The 22,705-nt window shown below is 34.8% G+C and overlaps 1 protein-coding gene across 2 annotated transcripts in view; it reads left to right on the plus strand.

Annotated features, from left to right (window-relative positions):
* LOC136031310 (histone-lysine N-methyltransferase EHMT2-like) overlaps positions 1-19,912 on the plus strand; it is a 45,528-nt gene extending 25,616 nt beyond the window's left edge. Inside the window, exons 5-9 of one of the 2 annotated variants that reach the window (XM_065710769.1) lie at positions 6,288-6,468; positions 8,708-8,789; positions 15,711-15,886; positions 17,803-17,951; positions 19,688-19,912. In XM_065710769.1, coding sequence (XP_065566841.1) covers positions 6,288-6,468; positions 8,708-8,789; positions 15,711-15,886; positions 17,803-17,938 — 575 coding nt within the window. In that variant the 3' untranslated portion in view covers positions 17,939-17,951; positions 19,688-19,912. The remainder of the gene's footprint in view (positions 1-6,287; positions 6,469-8,707; positions 8,790-15,710; positions 15,887-17,802; positions 17,952-19,687) is intronic. The other variant, XM_065710770.1, reaches the window with a different exon arrangement.
* The last annotated feature ends 2,793 nt before the right edge of the window (positions 19,913-22,705 follow it).

Consider the following 22,705-nt stretch of genomic DNA (forward strand, 5'->3'; position numbering starts at 1 on the left):
TACTTTTCATGCTGAAAAGTATCTTCAAACCTTCAGCTTTTACTTGAAAGTGGCTATTTTTGTAGTGTAAGACTTCTAGCTCATGCTTGTCCATTTTATTGTCTAAATTATACTCAGGCTGATTCCAAGTTGAACTTAAAATGTCCTTCTAATCAAAGTTCGGCGTTCTATTGCTTTTCGCCGTAGACGTTTGACATCGCCGGTTAATATAAAATAGATAACCAGATAATAGGGGGCCAGATCCGTGAGATACGGACGGAAAAAAGAGAAATATTAGAGGAGAGGGAACATCGGTAAAAAATTAACTGAAAGTCAAAAAAGAAAAATACATCAGATAGTTAAATTAAACAAGGATAAAGGTATGGAAAAGCAAAATATAATTTACAATGGGTAAAGATTTTAAATTTAATATAATGTAACTTGATGGAATCGTTAATGGAAAAAACTACAAAGAGCAATCAAATAACAAAATAAATAACAAGCTAAAAGTGGTCAGATTCGTGAGATAAGAATGGAAAAAACAAAACTTCAGAGGAGAGGGAAAGCTGGTCAAAAAAGTACTGCTAGTTGAAAAGGAAATTTATTGGATAATTAAATTAAATGGGGATAATAAGTATGGAAAAAAACAAAAAATGAATTAGGAAAAGATTTTAACTATAATTTAAAGTAACTTCATGGAATTGTTATTGCAAAAAGGATAAAAATCGGTCAAATAATAAAATAAATAACAAGCTAATAGCGGTCAGATCCGTGAGATACGGATGGAAAAACGGAAACATTAGAGGTGAGGGAAAATCAGTCAAAAATTTCAAAAAAAAAATCATCAGACAGTTAAATTGAACGGGAATAAAAAGTACAATAAACTCATATCCCAGGGGTAGGAAGCATGAAATTAGGTGATATAAAATATGTTTACTCAGAAAGGAATGGGTACATAAACATCGAGTAGGACTTATGATGAATAAGGAAGCTGCTAAGTCTTGTTTACGCTTGGAAGGTATTAATAATAGAATGCTAATTGCTTGTTTGATGACTGAAAAGTTCAAGGCATCAGTTATAGTAGTATATGGCCCTATTGAACCATCTAACGGAGATACTATTGATTCTGATGAATTTTACTTACAGTTACAGGAGCAAATAGATAGGGTCCCAGGTAGAAATATGGTGTTTTTACTAGGAGATTTTTAAGGCCAGGTCGGTAGAAATACGGATAGATGGTATCCTAGCCTAGGTAAGTTTGGTGTAGGAAAATAAACGGTAATGGCTACAGACTATTGCAGTCTTGTAAGTATAACAATCTACTTTTAACCAATAAATTAATTTAAAACTGTTTAAAACTTTAATGTTAAAAACTGTATAAAACAGTTAAAAATTAAATAAATCATATCGGTCAGCTTGTGAAGTTCAGTAACAAATAGCTTTCAGTATCTTTCTATGCGGGTATGGGATAATGAACAGGTACTTTGAAGGAAACTAGTCGAGGATGTCTGGGCTTAACAAACTTATGGGACTCAGGAAAATATCTTGAGTTCTGCAATTAGTCAACATAGCCTTTGTGGAACCGGAACAAAGATTTACTCTTCTATCTTTTAAAGGTATTAACTCAGCTTTCTTTTTAAAGGTAAGAGTAAGGTAATTTGTCCTCTTTGTAGATTATTCTTGTAGCTCTCTTTGGAATTGATTAAATTTTGTTTGAGAGTTCATTTGAAAGACCTGGCTGCCAGACAGGACCAGCATGTTCTAACAGTGGTCGTATAAAAGTTACATAAAGGCTGAGGGAATAGGAAAAGGGACGCCTTTAAAAGTTTAAAGAGAGATGGGGGAATTGGCCCGTTTGAGGATATTGGAAACATAAAGATTCTGGATTTTGGTCACTAGACTTGGTACCCTCAAGGAGATTCATGTCAGTGACAGTCATCTCAGGCGGAGGTGTATTTAGAAAGATAGGTTAAGAATACCCAGAGAGGGGTTTACAAGTAAGAGTATGTTCTTAAACCTAGACTATGTTTAGTACTACTTGGTCAGAAACTTGTGTAAACTGTTTACCTTTAATTTGTATTGATGCGTTTGAGGGTAAGAAAATTCGTATTTCACGCTTTATCAATATAGCTATTATCAATGTAAAATTGGAATTTTGACATTTACTTAGAATTTGGAACTATAGCCTTGATCCCAACGTCGGGTGTGGCAATATTTTCGTGGGCCATGGGCAGGACGTGCACCCTTCGACTAACTACTGTAGAACTTTAATTTTGGAAAGAAAAACTTGTTTCATGTGAATGACGTCCATCTTAAATGCATTTAAAGAGCAAAAATAACGTATTAGCATTAATTGTACCCAGAGGAGAACCCAGAAAAGATACTAATTAATGGCTTATTAAGCTTCTTTCAGGTTAATACACGTAAAATTTTGAACAACAAAATTCAAATATCGTGAGGAGGCATTAAGATTTTAGAAATTGGGGCATTGTAACTGTCAATTTTCCAGATATCTTATAATGCTAAATAGGCTGTATAAGGTTAAGTTTCAGTTTCCATCGGTTCGAAATGAATAAAGTTAGACGCAAAAAATATGGCTGGTTTCAAAGGTGAGGCGTAGTATACTATTTACTGTTTGTGTACCAACCTAGTATCATGGTTCTCTACTTATTAGGGCTGTTAGGGTTGTCTACTATTGTCTACTTATTTACTGTTTGTGTACCAACCTAGTATCATGGTTGTCTACTTATTAGGGCATTTGTTCTACTGTAACGCGATAATGAAACTTATGGATAGCTCTAATAAAGTACCAGCTATGTTTATAAATAACTATTTCAGGTTTTCTTCAGTCATTGTATTTCTGGCTGAGAATGACTTAACTTATTGAAAATTAATATTCTTCTTTTTGAATCGTTCTTTTTTGTTTCCTTTGTTTTTTTAGTGTAGAATTCTTTCTCTGCACTGTGTTGAAACTGCAAAACAACTCCATGAATGTTGTAGGCTTTTGTCCATGAAAAGAAAATAAACTTGAGAACTATGAGACGTATTCTTTTGTTTCAATACTAAATATTAGCCTTTGGTGAGGTAATGAAAGCATGATTGATGGGGCTTTTTTTTAGCTAAAAAAAAAAATCTTTAGTGAGATATACTATATAAAATGTTTCTTGAGTTTTGCAACTTCAATTTTAGTGTAAACTTAAAGATTCAATTGTGATGCTTGAAAATTATAATTTATTCTTAGACCGTGGTCGCCTTTGGCAAATTTTACTAATGGGCATAGCCTACCTACTATTGGTTTCTGCTTTACATTTGAGGCTAAGAAAAATTTATTCTCTCTATCATTGTATGTATGTATGTATATATTTAGTTATAACCCATCCCACAAAAAGCAAAATAATGGAGTGCAATTAAAAAAAAGAAATGAAAATCAACACTAGAAAGCAACAACAAACATTAGCCCTAGATATTAAAAAATAATATTTTGCCACTCATGGCCTAAAGAGATTGTCTTATAAGTGATAATGCTGAAAAAGATCAATATATGAAAAAAGTCAGAATTTTTCGCTTTCTGTCATAGTTTTTGGCTTCAGTGAGACAAATAGAAAATCGAGAAACATACCTGGAAGACTATTAGTCATACACTGTCCTTAGTGCTCCAAAACATTTCCTTCGAAAAACCAAATACCTTTTTCAGTTTATCCTTTCTATTTTCATGTAATGCTGATGTTCCTGCCGCACATTGCTACGATCGTGAAAGAAAGGGGAAATCCCCCTGGAAAATTCCCAATTGAAAGAAATGGCTTATTCAAGAAAAACTACACGCGTGGGAAATTCCCCCTGGAAAATTCTCCCCTACTCAAAATCCCTCATCCCCGCGGAAAATTTCTCCTGTGCACTAATAACGACCGCATTTTTAAATTTAAAAGTATCAAAAAATCCCCCGTGGACCATTATCCTCCTAGAAAAATATACCCTCCCCCGGAAAATTTCCCTTAATTGGGAAATCGAATTCATATATCTAAAAATACAACACTGCACTGGATCGATACAAACGAACATCGATTTTTTTTTCAAACACCCTGCTTTTTACACTAAAATTAACCCCAGACTGAATACAGTTGTCCTTTGCCCTTCATTTATATACATTTTTTAATTAAGTCATTTTGATTGCATATGCAAAGAGTTAGAAAAAGATGTACCAATCAAATTCATTTTAATATGGAAAATCCCCCACGGGATTTCACCCTGACAATTCCCTCTCGTCGTTAAATTCTGTACTGAGAATTTCCTGCCACGACAAATTTTTTCCGCTTGTAAAACAGCGATAGTATTTTTTTACTTGAAAGGTATTGTTAAAGACCAAATTCAGTGAGTTTACTGAAAACAAAGTTTTACTGTTTTGGAGATGTGTAGATTATAGAATTTATAATTAAAAGACACATGCATTCAAACAACAAAGAGAGATAAAACTCCTAAAAACCCTCAAACGAGACTCTGGCCAGTAGAGAGATAAGACTAAAATAACGCGGATATTTCGCCTGTATCTAAACTAGGCGTCAAGATATCAGCACAAGATAAAAAGAACAAAAACACTAAACTAAAAACAAATTAAACCACCACCAATAATAATAAACACAATTATCACTACTGATCCACGAAGGGAAAAGAAGCTTTTAGATTTACTTCAATGAGAACATCAAAGCAACAAGCATTCAGCATTCAGTTTTGTTTTTAGTTTCTTTAATTTAATGTCCTATTGATTTATTTCCTAGTTATGACTTGAAATAATTTAATCGGATAATCCAGTCAAATAGCGTACATATTAAGTGAAATTTCGAAGGATTTCTGAATTTTAGATTCAGCACCTTTGAGGTGCTGAAAAAAAAAAAAATTGAAAAAGACAGTTTCTTTGTTTTCAGTTTAGTGTTTTTTTTTCTTTTTATCTTGTGCTGAGGACGCCTAGTTTAGATGCAGGCGAAATATCCACGTTGTTTTAGTCTTTTCTTTCTACTGGCCGCAGTCTCGTATGAGTTTTTTCTTGAAGAGTTTTATCTCTCTTTGTTTTTTGTTATCATGTCTGGCCAGTTCGGCTTAAGAAGTTTCACACATGCATTCGATTATATTTATATATGTAATTTTTTGGCAAATTGCAGCAATAGCAGGACATGTTAATCTCATACCTAAAAAGGTATTATTCATAAAAAAAAATATCCCCCAAAGGTTGTTTTCAAAGTTCAAGGAGGAGGGGGTGTCCTTATATGTTTTTATGTCGAATTCTCGTATCTTTGTTAGCCTATATAAAATTATCAAAAATATCACAATTTATTTTTACCAACTAAAAATGTATAGGAAAAAATAAATAAAGAAAAAGGAACAATAGCAATAAATCGATGAGGCTAAATAAAACAAAAATGTAAGAGAGAAAGAGAACTAAATAGGAGAGACCCATGTTCGGTACTTCTTTTGCAAATAAGTATTTTGTGTTATTAGTATCCGTCGAGATTTTTGGTTGTTGCCTGAAAATGTGGAAATACCATCAAGTTATCTAAAAAAAATATATATGTCTCTAAAACCCAAAGTACCAACTATAATAAAGAGAACAACAAGGCAGACCCTTAAAATCTATATTTTTACGATTTTATCATAATCGTTTGCAATTTGCCTTTTTACTGATTAAAAAAAAAATTGCCCCCCCCCTCCGTTATTGATGTTATGCTCCTTGTATCCAAGTAATCTAAACTAACTGCGTAACGTATCTACGAGTGTCCAATAAGGCTTGTTCCTGGTCTTGTGTGAAAGATTGGAGTGATTTTAATTAGCTTGTGCTTTAGTAATACTAATCGGGTTGCGTTAAATCAGAAGGTTAAACTTATTTAGATCTAATTCCTTCTAAAACTGTATTGAAAAAATTGTAAATCCTGTTGAAATAAGTATTGACAAATGACAATAAGTGAATGAGCTTTTGAATTCTATATAACCATCTGTAGCCTCCTAAGAATGGTTCACCACAAAACACAAATATTCATTTCTTTGCAAATAGTAGAAAGAAAACAAATTCCGAAAGATTTTACTGAATTTATTCTGTCACTTTGTCATTCTCATCTATTCTGACGTTTTCACTCGTTTTTATCAAGTCACCAATTTATTTGTCATGAAATTGTTTTTCGCCTAAATTTGTGAGCCAATTTTCGACCACTTCTTTTACCGCATCCATATTATCACTATAATGGAATCATTCGTTACAGGTATGTCATGGTTATTGTAATTGAACAACTGTTGAATCCAATCTGGATATTTTTTCTTTCTAGGCGAATTTGAGGGAGTAATGCTGTTTGAGTGTAACGATAAATGTAACTGCCGACTTAGAGGCTGCGACAATCGATTAGTTCAAAAAGGATTACAGTATCCGTTAGCTGTTTTTCAGACAGGCAAAAAAGGCTGGGGGTTGAAAACTCTTCGGCCAATACAAGCAGGAACTTTTGTATGCGAGTTAGTATTAAGCTTTGTTACAACAGCTACTAATCCTAGTGTCATTTAACTTCAATTCATTAATGAGATAATTAATGCTTCTAACGAATAGATTAAATTGTAAATTGCACCTAGAATAGAGTAAATTGTATCTAGAAACTGGGTGAAAACTGGCACTAGTGTCAACAAAAACCCCATCGTTATCTAGCTATTTGGCATTTTTCAGTTTAATAATAAGTCAAAATCTATGTAATTAGTGTAATTGGCAAAATTGGTGCAGTAAAACTTCAGATTCCAGTTTCTGAAGTAGTAAAGTAACCGGATTAACGAAGATTCTTGAATACTAAGGCTCCTGGAAAAAGAAACAAGATTCTGATTTAAGAATTTTTTTATTATTTAAGAATTAACGACGGTTCTTGACTACTAAGGTCCCTGCGTCGGCCCTGCAGTGCATTCCTGCAGGCGTGATTCGATCTCTGGGTCCCGTATTACGAAGCTTAAAAACGTAGTTCCGAATATTCAAAAAATCTGCTAATAAAAAACTACATGCTAGTTGGCGTTGAGGATTCTATATCAGATCGAACGCAAGTTCTCAGTCTTTAAGTTGCCCATTGTCTTTAGAATTGACAATTGAGCAAAGTTTTGGTTGCTGAACAGTTAAATTTCAAGTCTTAATTCCACAAAATAGGCCTACATCTTTTAAACTCGCGATAATGATCTATAAGGATGCAGCTCTGATACTGATACCCTTCAGCTATCACTCATGTGTAAAGAATGAATGAATGAACTTTATTTCCCGTAAAAGTATAAAAAACACAAAATACGGAGTATTTTACATGAACAAAAACGATAAACAGTGAAAAAAAAATTCAAACTAACAAAAGAAAAATATTATAATGACAGTCTTGTGTAAAGATTGTGAGTTCTTCGGGCACTTGGCTACTGTTTCGAAATTTGATCATATTTTGTCTTGGATGCAAGCAGAAGAAGAAATTGACAATTTGATTGTTAACGTTTTTCTATTCAGTTGCATAATAAAAATAAAATGGAACTAAATCTAGTCTAGCGGTTGTGCCATTAAGTTGTTGGTGTTTTAGACAAAACTAAACTTTGTAAATCATTACCCAAAATGTGAAGGGTTAAAAATTTTGATTTTATCTCTGAATCCTGGATTAAAATTTTCTTTCTAAAGTCCTAACTATCGAAAATAATATTGGAATGAAAAAATTAAGAAATGTTCAAGAGAAAAATAGGGATTCTAAGAAAAATACAGATGAATCTGGAACCCAAGGAGGGCCGGCTCTTCTTTAAATATCTCTAGTAGTTTTTTTTTTATATTTCCAACATGATTCATACTTTTTTTTAAAATCCTCCTCCACCCGTTGAAGCCAATCCTTGCGTGCATGCCTCGAATAGACGATGGTTTTTTAATAACTGCTACTTTTTAGACAACCCAGTTGGATCAAATTCAGCCTTTCCTAGGATAAGCTAAATTTACATTAAGTATTACCATTTTTAACCGTATTACTATGTTTATTCGTACTTCTTTTGAATTTCTTTCAATTTCAAGATTCAATATATTCTATTTGGTAAAAAGGTAGTTTATCCCCTCTTCCTAACTAAGCGGTATAGTAACAAAGTTATTACTGGATCATATATATACATTTTTCATTTAAGATTTTTTTACTCAGTTCCTTCCCTCTCATTTATTTATAATTAATTCTTGCTATGAACTCCTGATAAATATGAACACTAAATAACTAAACAAGAAGAAGAAGATAATAATTTGGCTAAATACAATGTCTGCTATTGCCCAAAATCACGATGAGCAGTAAGGCTTGTGGTCGTATTTTCTATCTGAATTTCCAGACACCGACTTCTTCTTTTTTCATATTTTGTTGGAACACCAAATCTTTGTTATTACCTCTAAATCATGTAAATTCTTTAATATTATTTTCTCTTCTTATTGCTAAGTGTCTGGATTCATCAAAAAGGGGGTAAATTCAGGAGTTCTGTATTAGCCTCTGATTTTTGTGGTGGAAAAATTGCCTTATAAAATTATAAATGATAATCATTTAGGAATTTTACCTTTAAAATTTTGCAAGCATTATTTAAAATGGCAAGGGTGTGGAATCGATAATAAGCTTCTAGAAACAAATTATAACTTTAAGTTTGTAATTTCCCGTTTTGTTTAGCTTCGTTTTATATGTTAATAAAAAATACCTAGTGAAAAATACTCATTTATATTTTCTTTTTTAAGATATTTGGGTGAAATCTTATTGGAAGATGAAGCAGATCTGCGTAATGACGATAGTTTCATGTTCAGCCTTGGTGCAATACCTGTAAGTAGTGGTAACTAAGATAATAATGATCGAGTAGTTTTTCTGCAATATACGGTTTACTCATGCCCAATTGCAGATGAAATGATATCCCCCGTCGTCGTTGGGCCAAGGGACTCTTATCTAAAAAAATTGAAACGGTACAAATGAAATTTTTTCCAATTTTACAAATTGGACCAATTCACCATTTGATTTTCATTTTATTTTACTAGGCCACTTCGTATGAAAGCAGCTGTCGTAGAGACCTTGAAGGGTGGCTCATTCGATTGAAATTGAAACTTCTAGTTTCCTTTTTAAGAGTCGAAAGTGTTGGAATGTAACCAGCCTCCCTCTCACGCTCTTTTTGGTGCCCCCCCCCCCCAATGACATTCGATCATATTTTGAGATAATCATTTTGTTCAGCATTGTTCAAAGGTCCAATGACTATGCCTCTGGGGATAATATGAACCCTCTTAGCTTTCGGGACAAGGGCTGTATGTGATGCAATTGATCTATTCTTATCATGAATGATTTGTAATTGGGAAAAGGGGGCTGTGTGATCCTGGGTCTCGAAAAAAGGCCAAGGAGATTAAGGTGAAGCTTTCAGGGAACGTCGAGGGGCTGTTCAAGTAAATCAAAATTGAAATTTGTTGGTGCAGATTGTTCAAAGTCGCATCAGCAATATGTCAGGAATGATTTGCGGTATAAAGTTGAAAATTTCGGGGGATGTTGACCTAACCAAAAGGCACTATGTGCATACTGCTACCACTATTACTCCTATTATAACTGCTGCTAGAGCTGCTACTACTACTAAGGCTAAGCATATTAAGGTGAAACTTTCAGGGAATGTTGAGGGGGATATAGAATTAAATTTTAGACACACTTTGCATGCAGGTTGCTGAAAGGGTATATCACCAATATTTTTGGAACTTATAGCATTAAGTTGACGCTTTTAGGGCCTGATGAGGGGGATGTTGAATTAACCAAAATCCACTATGTGTGTAATAGTACTATGACTACTGTTACTATTAAGGTTAAGGGTATTAAGATGAAAATTTCAGGGAATGTTGAGGGGGATTTTGAACTAAGTCAAAACTCTATGTGCATGCAATATTTCAAAAGGGGGTATAAGCAATATCTCAGGCAGAGTTTAGAATATTAAGTTGAAACTCTCACGGAATACGGAGAGGGATATTGAACCAGCCAAAAGGCACTATGAGCATAAAAATTACTACTCCTAACTTTGGATAGGCAGTGCAATAGCTTTGTCTATGTAACGAGTGATGATGGATAATGATGGATTTAATGTAGTTTTTTTTTCTTTTTTTTTTTTTTTTTTACGAGACCCAGGTCACTTCGCATTTGATGAGTTATCGTAGAGACTTTAGAGGGGTCTTATTCAGTTAGAAATTGAAAGCTCTAGTGCCCTTTCTAAGAGTCAAAGGTATTGGAAATCAGCAATTGCCCCTCCCATGCCCCTTTTTGCCGCCCTTCCCCCGAAGACATTCAATCAAAATTTTTACAGAACCGTTTGATACAGCATTGTTGCATTGTGGACTTTTCCTCTTATATCGTGTTTTTAATTTCCTTACGTGCTTTATCATTTATTTTTAACAGAAATAAATTTCTTGCGATGTATCTTAAGCAAAAGTAGTAGTTCATTGTCTCCCAGAATATACATATCTTGGGATACTTGGCTCTCTATCGTTTTCTTTGCTGTTCTCGATTATAAGTCTATTCTTTTTTTATGGCACTTGGTATTGGTATTAACCAAGTGACATATAGCCAATCGCAAATTCTGTCGGTCTGTCTGTCTATCTGCCCCGGTTTTGCTACTTTAGGCACTTCCAGGTAAGCTAGGACGATGAAATTTGGCAGGCGTATCAGGGACCGGACCAGATTAAATTAGAAATAGTCATTTTCGCGATCTGACCATCTGGGGGAGGGGGAAGGGGGGTTGGTCGGTTAATTCGGATAAAAGGGAAAAAATGAAGTATTTTTAACTTACGAACGGGTGATGGGGACTTCGGAGCGATTTAGTCGCAAGAACTGTAATTCTCCGTCGTTGATTATGGCGATAGATCCGGTCACTGTATTAAGGTCAAGCGACAAACAATCGGGACTAGAGAGTGCTGGAGAGATGCAATTTAAGCCCACTCGGTAACGGGGATCACATGGTAGGTTTGGTTCAAGAACCATTCTCCAGCGATTTAGAGTTGGCACCGCCGCACAACATTAACTTTGGATTGAGTGTGCGAGATGGTTGGGTATGACAAGCCACATCATCTTCCATACTGACTCTCTATTGTCTTCCAAGAGTGTTATGGTTGTGATGGCTGGGAGGGGTTTTTCCACTGGAATCTCCATGGTTTGGCCTCCTATTCCTTGTCGGGCCTAGTTTTGAATTCTTCAGGCGTGATTACAGAGATTGTCTCTTGGCTTAGTTGGTTCCAATTATTCACCACTCGCTGGCTGAAAAAATCTATTCCGACCTTGGTGGTAACAGTGGATTTGAACAACTTTTTAGTAAGTCCTCGTGTTTGTCTTTGGTGGGTAGAGAAGGTGAACAGCATCTGATCTGCTTGCTGGAGGTACCTGCAGGTGAGCATCATGTCACTACCCCTACGCCAAAATATGAGTGCTGGGAGGTTAGCAGATTGTAATTTACTGCAGTAGGGCTGACTGTGTAAGCCGTCGATGCATTTGGTGGCTCTTCTTTGGACGCCTTTAACGAGCTGGATGTCGCTCTTGTAGAAAGGACCAGCAAAACATGTTCCAAAATCCAAGATTGGCCTGATCAGAGCTTTGCATAGCTTCAGAAAAACTGTGAAGTACACTAAGTACGTAGAATGGGAAGTCAAGCCATGGAGATTCCAGTGAAAAAAAACCTCCCAGCCATCACTACCATAACACTCTTGAAAGACAATAGAGAGTCAGTATGGAGGATGATGTGGCTTGTCACAGCCAACCATCTCACAGACTCAATCCAAAGTTACTGGTGTGCGGGGGTGCCAACTCTAAATCGCTGGAGAAAATGGTTCTTGAACCACACATCCCATGTGATCACCGTTACTGAGTGGGCTTAAATTGCATCTCTCTAGTCCCGATAGTTCGTCGCTTGACCTTAAAACAGCGACCGGATCTATCGCCACCATCAAAGACGGAGTGTTACAGTTCTTGCGACTAATTCGCTCCAAAGTCCGAATTAAGGTAATCAAGGTAATATATTAACATAACTGTCATACTAAATTGAACTCTCTGGTATACAATGATAATTACACCAATTGTTGGATAATAAAACATAGCACATTGTGTTACCAGATAAATGTCTTTTCTTCTGTATACAAATTCTCTTTAAGCTCCTCTTTGAATATAAGATTTTTATAGCTGAAATATGACTATTAAATACATTGGCTTCTAGCATCAATATTTTCTGTACGAGTCACCGCAAAGCAGGGGAGCAGTGCACTGCACCGTGGGATCAGTGAAAATTTTAAAAGTAGAATGAGGCTCAGGGTATTTTTTCACAGTTAAAAACAGTTTGGAGGAACAGGAAGATAAGTCTTCAAACCAAGATTAGAATATTGGAAGTGGTAAATATGGCTTTGAAGCATGGGCGCTGCAAAAAGCAGATGAAGATTTACTAGATGTTTTCCAGATAAATTGCCTACGGATATTTTGGGTTCCCAACTGTCACGCTGTATTTCAAACAGTAGGCTGTACGGAAAGTGTGGTTCAATCCCACTTTCTAGGGCTATAATGAAAGAAATGTTAAGATGGCTAGGGCTTCAAATGAAGAATGACAGATTGCCGAAGATATGTCTTTTTTGGCCAACCGTCTAGGGCTAAACGGAAAGCAGATCATCCTCGTCTGGGGTTGAAGGATTTCATGAAAAAAGATTTTAAAGGAAATGGAAACTTCCTGGGAGGGTGTAAAGAGGGAAGTGTTGAATAGATTGGGATGGAAGAGGATTGCGTGTAGCTGTGTTGGCCTCAGACGGCTTGGTGCTGCGGTGAGTTAGTAGTAGTAGTAGGAGCAGGAGTTGTAGTTTGTGGTTCTTTTTCTTACCGCAGTTTTTGTTAATCAACTACTTCGTGTAATAAACAAATAAAAGACATTAAGATCACAGGATGAGTTTTGTAAATCAAAACACTTTAAGCACATATTTCAAAAAGTAGTAGCAGGACTTTTTGAAGGACAGAAATAAAAGAAAAGTGACCAAAGTTTGCACTCTTTGGTTAGGATTAGAGGAAAACGTTTCGTAATTTGATATTCCCCCTTATTAAAAAAAAATCGTGAAGATTTCAACTCGATCCCCTTGCCGCGAAACAAAACAAGATTGACAAACCAAAACTGAATGTAAAATTTGTCTCATTTTTTAATTAAAAGTCGCTTACTGTATGTATAATAAGAAATACTTGCTTGGCTTCAGGCTTGAGGTGCCCGTTTTGTAACGTCACTTCGCTGTTTTCACAGCTGAAGATATATGATTAGCTGGGAGTTATGAACACTGACAATGCAATAAGTTGGCGCTGTTTGATCTCTAGTAAAAGTCAAATTGCACCTTTTCTGGGTCTGAACCTTCCTTAAAATATTTTTGTTACTTTTGAATTGGTCGTCGTAAAAGGGGAGTAAAATGAGGGTTTTATTAGAAACCTAAGAACATTTTCTCTGACTCGTATTAAGTCTTGAAGATGTAAGTAAAAAACCTTGTAAATCCGCATAATTTTTTTACCGCCTTCCCTCAAACAAAATTAATTTTAGGGCAACCCACCTATCCCCTCTCCGAACGAAAATCCTAGGTATGACTCTGATTAGTTGCATTTGTAAAGACAATAGCTTCAAAATCTTAAGACTGTCGTTTACTGTTTACCAGGTTCCGGAAAGGCATCTTCCTATATGTATGATATTTTAGCCTATTTATCTCTGTTTTGTCTTCTTTTTCTTTTGTTTTCGGTGCAAACTGGTAAAATTACCGTCATAAGCCACTACTCATCATAACCTATACAAAAACGTCATCTCTTAATTTGTTAAAACAGATGGCATCACTTTCGGGTCTATACCTCTTTTCTGGAAAATACCTCTTTTCAAGGAAAATACCTCTTTTCTGGACCTACAAAATCTTAAATTTATTATTCTCAGAAAATATTTTAATAATGGGGCCAAGGATCTATTGTAAATAATACTGAGAGAGTCGTCTCACTAGATCTGAAAGTGAGAGGATGTGTCGATCATATTTTCTTAGTTAGGTTAATAATTGAGTTGTGCTATATCCATCAGATGAACCCTTTAATTTTACAAATTACGAAAAAGCGTTTAATTCAGCCGATGGAAGAGCTTTAGTAAAGGTCCTTTTATTGTATGGTACCAAAGAAATACATTAAAATGATCAGTGATATGTATGAGAAAAGTATTGCTGCGGTTAAGGTAGGAAATGAAGCTGGTAACTGGTTTCGTATTGAATCAGGAGTTCAACAGAATTGTGTTCTATCCCCATTTATATGGATAACTTTGATGGACTTTGTTCTAAGGAACACGGCAGGGCTATGGGAGAGCAAAGAATCAAAAGGGAAGGTAAAACTCTTCTAGACTTTGATTATGCAGATGACTTGAATGTCCCAGATATAAATGCTAACCAAATGAATAAATTTTTGAAGGTTTTGAGGCTTCAGAGTACAAGAATAGATTTGAAAATTGTGTTGAAAAGATTTAGTCGCTTAGACTAGGAATAAATAAACGCGAAGAGGTGATGTTGGTTGATGAGAAGATCGATCTAGTGGATAATTTCACTTACCTGGGTTGTTTTGTTAGTAAAGAGGGTGGATGGAATGATGACGTACAAAGTAGAATAGCCAAACCCCATGATGTTATTTCATAGTTAAAATAATTTGGAAGGATTTGAGGATAAGTTTGCGAACCATACCCGCAATATTGGAAGCTACAGTGGTCAAGTATGGCTCTGAAACATGGGCACTTCGGAATATGGAGGAGGATTTGTTGGATATTTTCAAAAGGAATTGTCCGCGGATAGTTTTGGATACCCGTTTGACTGACCATATATCAAACAACAAGCTTTACGGAAAATGTTGATCTATCCCACTGTCTAGGGTTTTAATGAGAGAACAGTTGAGATGGCTAATTTTGCGATGAAGGATGAAAGATTTGTTCCACCATTCTTTAGTTTTTTCGAGCCATGATTCTGCTTTCGAACGGAATGCTCCCTTCAAACAGGCAAGAAAATCGAAGTATTGAAATGCAAAAGTGCTTAAAATTTACGACGACTCCCGGCCCGACCCAATAAATTTTCTCATGAGCAATTCAAAAGAAATCTTGAGATCGAAAAACGACGGATTTTCTAACGATTCTGAAAGCACTACTATCTTCTTTTACACATCATTTTCATATGTCATTTTGGCTGAAAATTCTGCTATATATACGCGTTTGTGACAGAGACATAGGATTGGTGTCACGTGTACGCTTTAGAATTTTATAGTTTCTCAAGAAATTGGGATTTACCCTGTGCTGTTTCCTAGTAGTGATATACTAGGAAACAGCATATTTCCTGTATATCACTACTTTTTTTTCTTTTTCTTTTTTTTAGAGAGAGAAAATTTTAGTAATAACATAAACCATTTTTTGTTTTTTAAAGTTTCGAATGGCTGACAGCTCCTGTGATGCATATCGGGAAAAAAAAACTTAGCATAGTATTTAGTATTTACATGACCCCACCTTAGCTTATAGGGGCTAAACCTGATGACCTATAAACATTTATAACTTACATTTATAGATGGGGTTGCACTTGGGTCTAACACCAGAAGCGTTTTTACAATATTCATACCTCATTGTAGGTAAAAAGGTAAAGCCATGCACTCGAAAAGTAATTTATCAATTGTAAGGTTTCTGCAAATTTATTCCTTAATAGATTTTTCTTCGTATAATTTCAGGGAAAACCCGAGTATTGTATTGACTCAAAAAAGTATGGTAATGTGGCTAGATTTATCAATCATTCTTGTCAGCCAAATCTCTTTGCTTTGAGGGTTTTTATTGACCAAAGAGATCTCAGTTTTCCGAAGGTTGCTTTCTTTGCGTCTAAAGATATTCAAGCGGGAGAAGAGCTCAGGTACGAAAGAAAAGTTTTAGGTTCCTTCTCTCTCTCTCTCTCTCTCTTGATTTCTCTTATCTTTCAATTGTTGTTGCTTGAATGTCTTTTTATGTCGTGTATTAAATTTATTATCGTTTGTTATTATGTATGTTAATAAACATCTTAATCTTTTTTTTTATATTAGTCTTGATATTCTGTATAAAGATATTTGATTTCAAATATTTTTCCATGTGACGTTTGAAAAAACAAACAAAAAGTCAACTTTTATTAAAATCAACGCTTATGTGCTGACTCTGATTTCTTACATTATATCAAAATTCCATAGCAGGGTTGCAACTACAGTCACCCAGTCAACCCTGTTCCATAACAGGGTTGCGACGCGAGGCACCCAGAAGATATTTTATTTCACTAAAATAATTATTCGTTTTTAATAGTATTTCTTAAAAGTCTAACGAAGTCTTTGGCAATTCTACTTGGAATCACTTTAGAATCGTCTTTGCTTTAGTTTAAGCTAACTTTTTTGGTTTCAGTGAATAATCTAAAGAAGCCCCTTCGAACATCAAATTGATTTTTCTATTTTGTAACGTCATTTCATTTGATTAACTTTTTCGGATTTTATGCTCATAAGCCCTAAATAGATTATATGTACCAAAATTAGTATTTACACTGGGAGGGGCTTTGTGCCTCTGTCCCCTCCTGAAATATCGAAATCGCTACGATTTACCCTGAAATCGTGTATCTTTTGATATAACTTATCTATTCTATAAAGGCCGTGTTCTCACGGCCACTCCCGAAAACAAAATATTGGGTTCGTGCCTGCTCCTAAACATTCTTAATTTGTGGAATAGGATATTAAATAGTTTTTTTTTTTCAGAAGGAAATTTGACCAATGCACATTAAGATCTAATTACCAGTCCTTTCTTAAACACAAGGAAATAATGAAGAATCATCAAGACATCACGGTGATGTTTAATTTTCTCCATTGTTTATATTTATATAATTGATCAGTTTAATTTTCAAGACTTTTCCCAAATCAACTTAACCCGTCGACAGAGGGAACATAGAGAATCTTTCTGTCGCTAGATAATGGTTTGAATTGTCGATTCTGACTCCGTTGATTTTGAAAAAGCCTAGGCAAATCTGGCGTAAGCTCTTATTAAGATTAATCCAACAAGAGAGATGATAACTATCCAACAAGAAAAGTGAAGAACTAACCATGTTAATAGATTTATTTAAGGGCACTGTTTGCAAGCTTGCTAGTAACGCCAACTTAGCTTTCCATCCAATATTTGTGATTAGTGGAAAACTTCCAGGCCGTCATTCGTGAGAAGACAAAAATTACCTAGACTTGGAAAGCGAACCCAGGCTACTAGTGGAAGGTGTTTCTGGCTATTAGTCTCTAGCGCTAAATTCAAATTATTTTGCTCATGACGTTTCAAAACTTCCCATTTCATATTTTTTCTTTATTTTGTAATCAATAGCTTCATGAAAATGAATTGTATTTTTTAAAACCTTACAAAATCTTGACTGAGATCCAAAGTTCTTGTTTGTTTATTGAATAAAATTAATTATGACAATGGAAGCTTGGCCAATTTTTAAATAATTTGCTTTTTCAGTAGTTAACTGTGATAATTTGTACTGACCAGTCCTATAAGCCAAGTTCGCTTCCCGTCGGTTATTTGCGTTGCTGTTAAGGTGCAACTTAATGCGAGCAACCCTTTATAACAAAAGAGGTAAATTTCTGGTTTCTGAGACGGTCTTTGTTGCCTAAAAAGATACTCACAACGAAAACGACAATGTAATAACAATGATAAATCTTAGCAAAAAACGTATCCTTCAAATAGAACGACTTTTATCGCACTTTCACCGCTGTTCGCTTATTTCCATAGTTGTTTGTGACGCAATTCTAAAATTAAAGGATTTCAATTTTGCAGCATGGACTACGGGGATAAGTTTTGGGAAGTGAAGATAAAGGACTTTGAATGTTGCTGCGATTCCTCGGATTGTAGATACAGAACAGCCTCAAATACCCATAGCGTTAATGAAAAGGATATTATAATCTTAAACTAACATAATAGATCAGGTAATTATAAATTATTTAAGATTTTATTGATACTAGCCTAAACGACTAGTGTTTGCATGAAAAGTAAAGAGCAAATATATAACAAAAAATGAACAGACTTCGTTATGAATAGTGGAGCGTTGCAAATATACTTGCATTGTACAAGAATTCCTGGAAGCTTAACTGTATAACTTTTTAATATAATAATGGAAGAAAATAAGCCCTTAAATATATTTTCCAGTAGAGCGTGGACAACCTTCTTGTGCATTAGGGTATTTAAGGGGACGTCGATACATCCTTTTTTAGCACTTATTTATGTTTGTTTTGGATTTTAGTTCTTCGTTTATAGTACTTTCAGCCGGTTTTATGTTCTAAGCTTGCTCCTTTTTTTCTCATTTTTTAAAATTTTATATCTATTCATTTTCTTTTTGGCCATTTAATGCTGAAAGTGATTTGGATTTTGGTGGTTTTCAGGATCGTCATTTTCAGCGAAATTTTAAGGTCAACAATTTTAAAACAAACTCGGAAGTTTGGTTAGAGAATAAAGCACAAAATGGTCTATTTTTACTCGTTTTCGAGATGCTTGGCTCCTATGAATTTGCTAACAGGAGAAAATATACTTAGTTGGAAACCTCTATCTCTCTTTCTCAGTTTTGCTCTTATTCTTCTTACTGCTCGAAAGGATTGTTTGTTGCCTGAAAGCAGTTTTGCCGAATCTGTTTTTCTAAAAAAAAAAGACAAAACGAGTTTTAAAATTTTGACATTTACATCTCAGAATCGATTATTGCTAGAGCGCTGATTTTTGTTTCAAAATTTAGAAGAAAAGTTGCTTATGTTGTTGTATTTGTTTTTGGCCTAAGGTGAGCCGTTCCTGAGATAAAACGGAATGAATACCAATTTAGGCAAAACCGCATGAAAATTCTGGAATATACGTAAAATATGGAAAACAGAATTGGCTGAGCGTGAATTAGAAATGCCACTTTTGCCAAACCGTACTTCGTCTGATAGACAAATTTTAATTTCGACTATTAGCTGTAAGTTTTACAAGAAAATATAACCAAAGATCAGTGGGAGGTCTCTATTAGCAACAGACTCCTTGGAATTTCAGGTTTTAACCTTTAGAGGCAGAGCCTTCTTCGGAAAAAGCTGTGATTTCAACTGAAGTACTGGCTACCTCAGCTCTGCTACAGCTTCTAATACTTTTCACATATGCCACATCTATAAACTTCTATAAACTTTTCACATATGTGAAAAGTTTCACATTTATAAAATTTTCACGTCTATAAACTTTTCACATTTGCCACATCTACTGCTGGCATAAAACGGTAAAGCGATTCTACATCTTTTATTTTGCTGTTGGCAACTCAACTACTGTGCTAGAAGGTACAGGAGGCAGTAACCTCTCCACAACATTCACTACTGACACATTGGGCAATGGCCTCCTTGGGCTAGCCTCTGGGGCAATCAGCGGTACAGAATGAGTAGTATCCGCAACACGAAGTTTATAGAACACCGTTTTGCAAAAATACAGGCAGTTAGAGACGTCTTACGGCAATGTCAGTTAGACCATTCGAAAGAAAATCTTTATTTTTTATGCTAGATAGCGTTTGTAACTCAGTTCAGACAAAAATTGTTATTTTTTGTCGCCGATCCGACGCAAAATCGTCGCAGGTTTCAGGTGACGATTAAGCTGGTGCCAATTGACTTTCTATCGTCTTTGTCTTAAAAGTAAAACTGAATTTTCTTTATTTTTTCAGGTGCTTGATGGCCTTCGTTATGAATAGGTCTCTCATCATGAATAGAATAATGAGAACTGGGAATGTTCCAAATAGTTGACAGATAGAGAAGATTATAATCATAGCTTTTTAAAGTTTGTTTTTTGTTGTGTGTGTCGAAATGTTTCGCTAGATCTTGAAGATTGATCGTGTTTATACCATTCATTTTTGTTCCTATTACTTCGTATTAAGAGCAACTTTGGAAAAGCTGTGTCGTGGCTATATAGCTTCAAGTTTAGGTGTAGAGGGTAGGGCCAGTATGTCCCTTCCTACGTAAGAATTTGAAAGACAAATCTGGCATATGCTGTAATTAGTCAAAATTAATTTTTTGAAAAGTGACAAGTTTAAATGGGTGACAAACAAAATATTATTCCTTAGAGCTGACGTTACGGGCTCGTTTTAGACTTGTTCTAGCACAAGCATCAATTGGGAGGGGGAGGGGGGAACTTAAGATTTCAAAGCACCACCCACCTGCAGCTTCTTTCCTTATGTCACTCCCGGTCGCCTGCCGTGGCTGATGCTTCCTTTGACAAGGGGTTCCAAGAAATGCTGTCTACATGACCAAAATTGGCATGGAATGATTTGTGTACGACTTCTATATTAGTCGAGTTTTTTCTGGTTGAAATTCACGCGACTTGGGTTTTGCATGGATTGAACTACGGGTGGAGTTTTACTGGGCCAAATTGCACATGGATTAAAAATTGCCTGTACAATTTACATGAAACCGCTCAAAATAAATGAGTTCTAAATTAAGTGATGCTTGGGTAGAAGATAGTGAAGGAATTCAAATTCAGACAACGCCCTTCTAAAACGAAAGAAAATCGTCTCAGGAATTCGAATAAACAATTGTTTATGATTAGCATTTAATAATTTAGGGTACTGAACATAAACCAGAAAAAAAGCAACAAAATAATAACATCAAGTCTAGTTTTTACTGTACTGAAATGAAATAAAGTTTCTTTTAATTTTCTTGTGATGCATTTTGGAAAGTGCCCGGCTTTCGAACTAAAAACAAAATTTTTTCGAAGTGCAACTTTTTTGTTGTAAATTTAAAATCTGATCAAACTTCTTGTACTACTCACAATTTCCACCTTATAATTGGCAGAGTCTAGTGGAAAAAAATATTTAAATAAAAACTTGCATATGCAGAAAAATTGCATTAAAAGTGCCATAAAAGTTATTTTGGCCAAAAATCGCCGAAAATAAAATAATTGATGACATCCAAACGTTACTACAAAACAAACAAAGAGGATCTGGAGTTCATATTTTTCCAGATACCCAGAACTAAACATCGAATACTGGGATAGCAGTATTGAAATTTTTAAAGGATTTATTTTTTCCTCGGGGAAGAAAGAGAATTATTTAACAAATACATGCCCTGTCCTAAATCACTTCTTCCTATTCAAAGACATAAAGAACGTGAATATGAAAGGCACGGAAAGATTACAGAAATTTTGATAAATACCTGTAGTTTGAAAATTTAAGAAAAAAAAATAGAGATACGTGGAAAAGGAGTTAAAATAACGCAATAAACAACTTTAATTTACAATAAATAGTCGTTTCTATTTTATATAAGAAATAATTACATCAGTCCACGACACTTTAAAATATCACAAAATACGTAAAAGTAAATTGGCAACCCTAAAATATAACATTAAAACCAAGTAACAGGTTAATCAAATACATAGGATTGGAGTCGGTAGTGATTTAGCTCTGTCCAAATTTATAAGACTCAGTCCAACTTTAGAAAACAAAAACGCCGTTATAGAAATAATGTAAAAGAAAAATTACAACGGATATATAAGCAAAACAAAGAATGGTAGTTTTTCCTTCTTCTTTTGTGATGAAATATGTATGTTGAATCGAGTGGCGAAGTCCGTTTGTTTACATTCATTTCGATTACTAGATTAAACTGGGGATAATATTAGGATGTCTCAAGACCACAGATTTCAACAACGGGGGAATCATAGAGTACATTTTCAACATTTATCGTCTTCCCTTGTATCTCTTTTTAGCTGATTTTACCTTGTGTCGTTATTGCCACCAAAAGAATAGCATATCGAAAGGACATAGATAGTTTTTTACTTTCTCATGAAATTAGTTTTTTTTACGCTTTCTTAACGCACGGATTTCTATATAAACTCCGTATGACTTATCCATATTTTTGGCCCATCCATCGTGAGTCAAAATGCATTGAATTTATAAAGGAAGCATGACATTTTTTAAGAGAAAAGGGAGGCGAATCTGTCACTTCAGGGAAAAATCAGAACAAAACCCCTAAATCTAAGAGATAGATTTTTCTTTAGTCTCAAGCTTGCTAGATGGCATGGGAACCCAGGCTGTGAAAATTTTACTAAAGTGAGGATACGGATTTTCCATAACCAGTTTAAATGTATCTAAGCGGCAAAATACGACTTTGAGAGTTTTTACAGGGCAGATCGTGCCATATTCTTTAGTCTTCGTGATTACCGCTGATTTGTGTCAACCCTCTCCCTCCCCCTGAAAAAAACGAAATGATTCGCTCATTGAAGTCATTCTCTGTACTATCCAAGCATTTGGTAATATGCGATCTGACACTATATTTTTGTAAACGTCTGGCATATTGAAAACAAAACTAATAAGCCTTTGGGCGCGAATTTTCTTTCCGATTTAAGAAATGACCAAATTAACTTATACAATATAATAATATCAAAGATACAAAACTACACGTGTCTTCAAACAATTAACTTTAAATACAAAGGACATCAAAATGGAAATATTTTTACCAACTGCCTCCATCTAAGGTCTATTCGTACCTGAAAACCATGATTTTCTACATGTTTTTTTTAATTGTAAAAAAATATTAAGGGCTTGAAGTCATATGCAAAGTTCCATCAGTGAACTGTAAAAAACAATAAGCGGAAACTAAATCAGGAAATTCAATATCGCTTTTCATTCGTAATAATTCAAAGATATTGCAGAAACCTGCAAATAATTATTTCAGGAAGTGTCGTAAAAAAC

Source organism: Artemia franciscana, chromosome 9 (genome assembly GCF_032884065.1).
Source record: "Artemia franciscana chromosome 9, ASM3288406v1, whole genome shotgun sequence".
Taxonomy (NCBI): Eukaryota; Metazoa; Arthropoda; class Branchiopoda; order Anostraca; family Artemiidae; genus Artemia; species Artemia franciscana.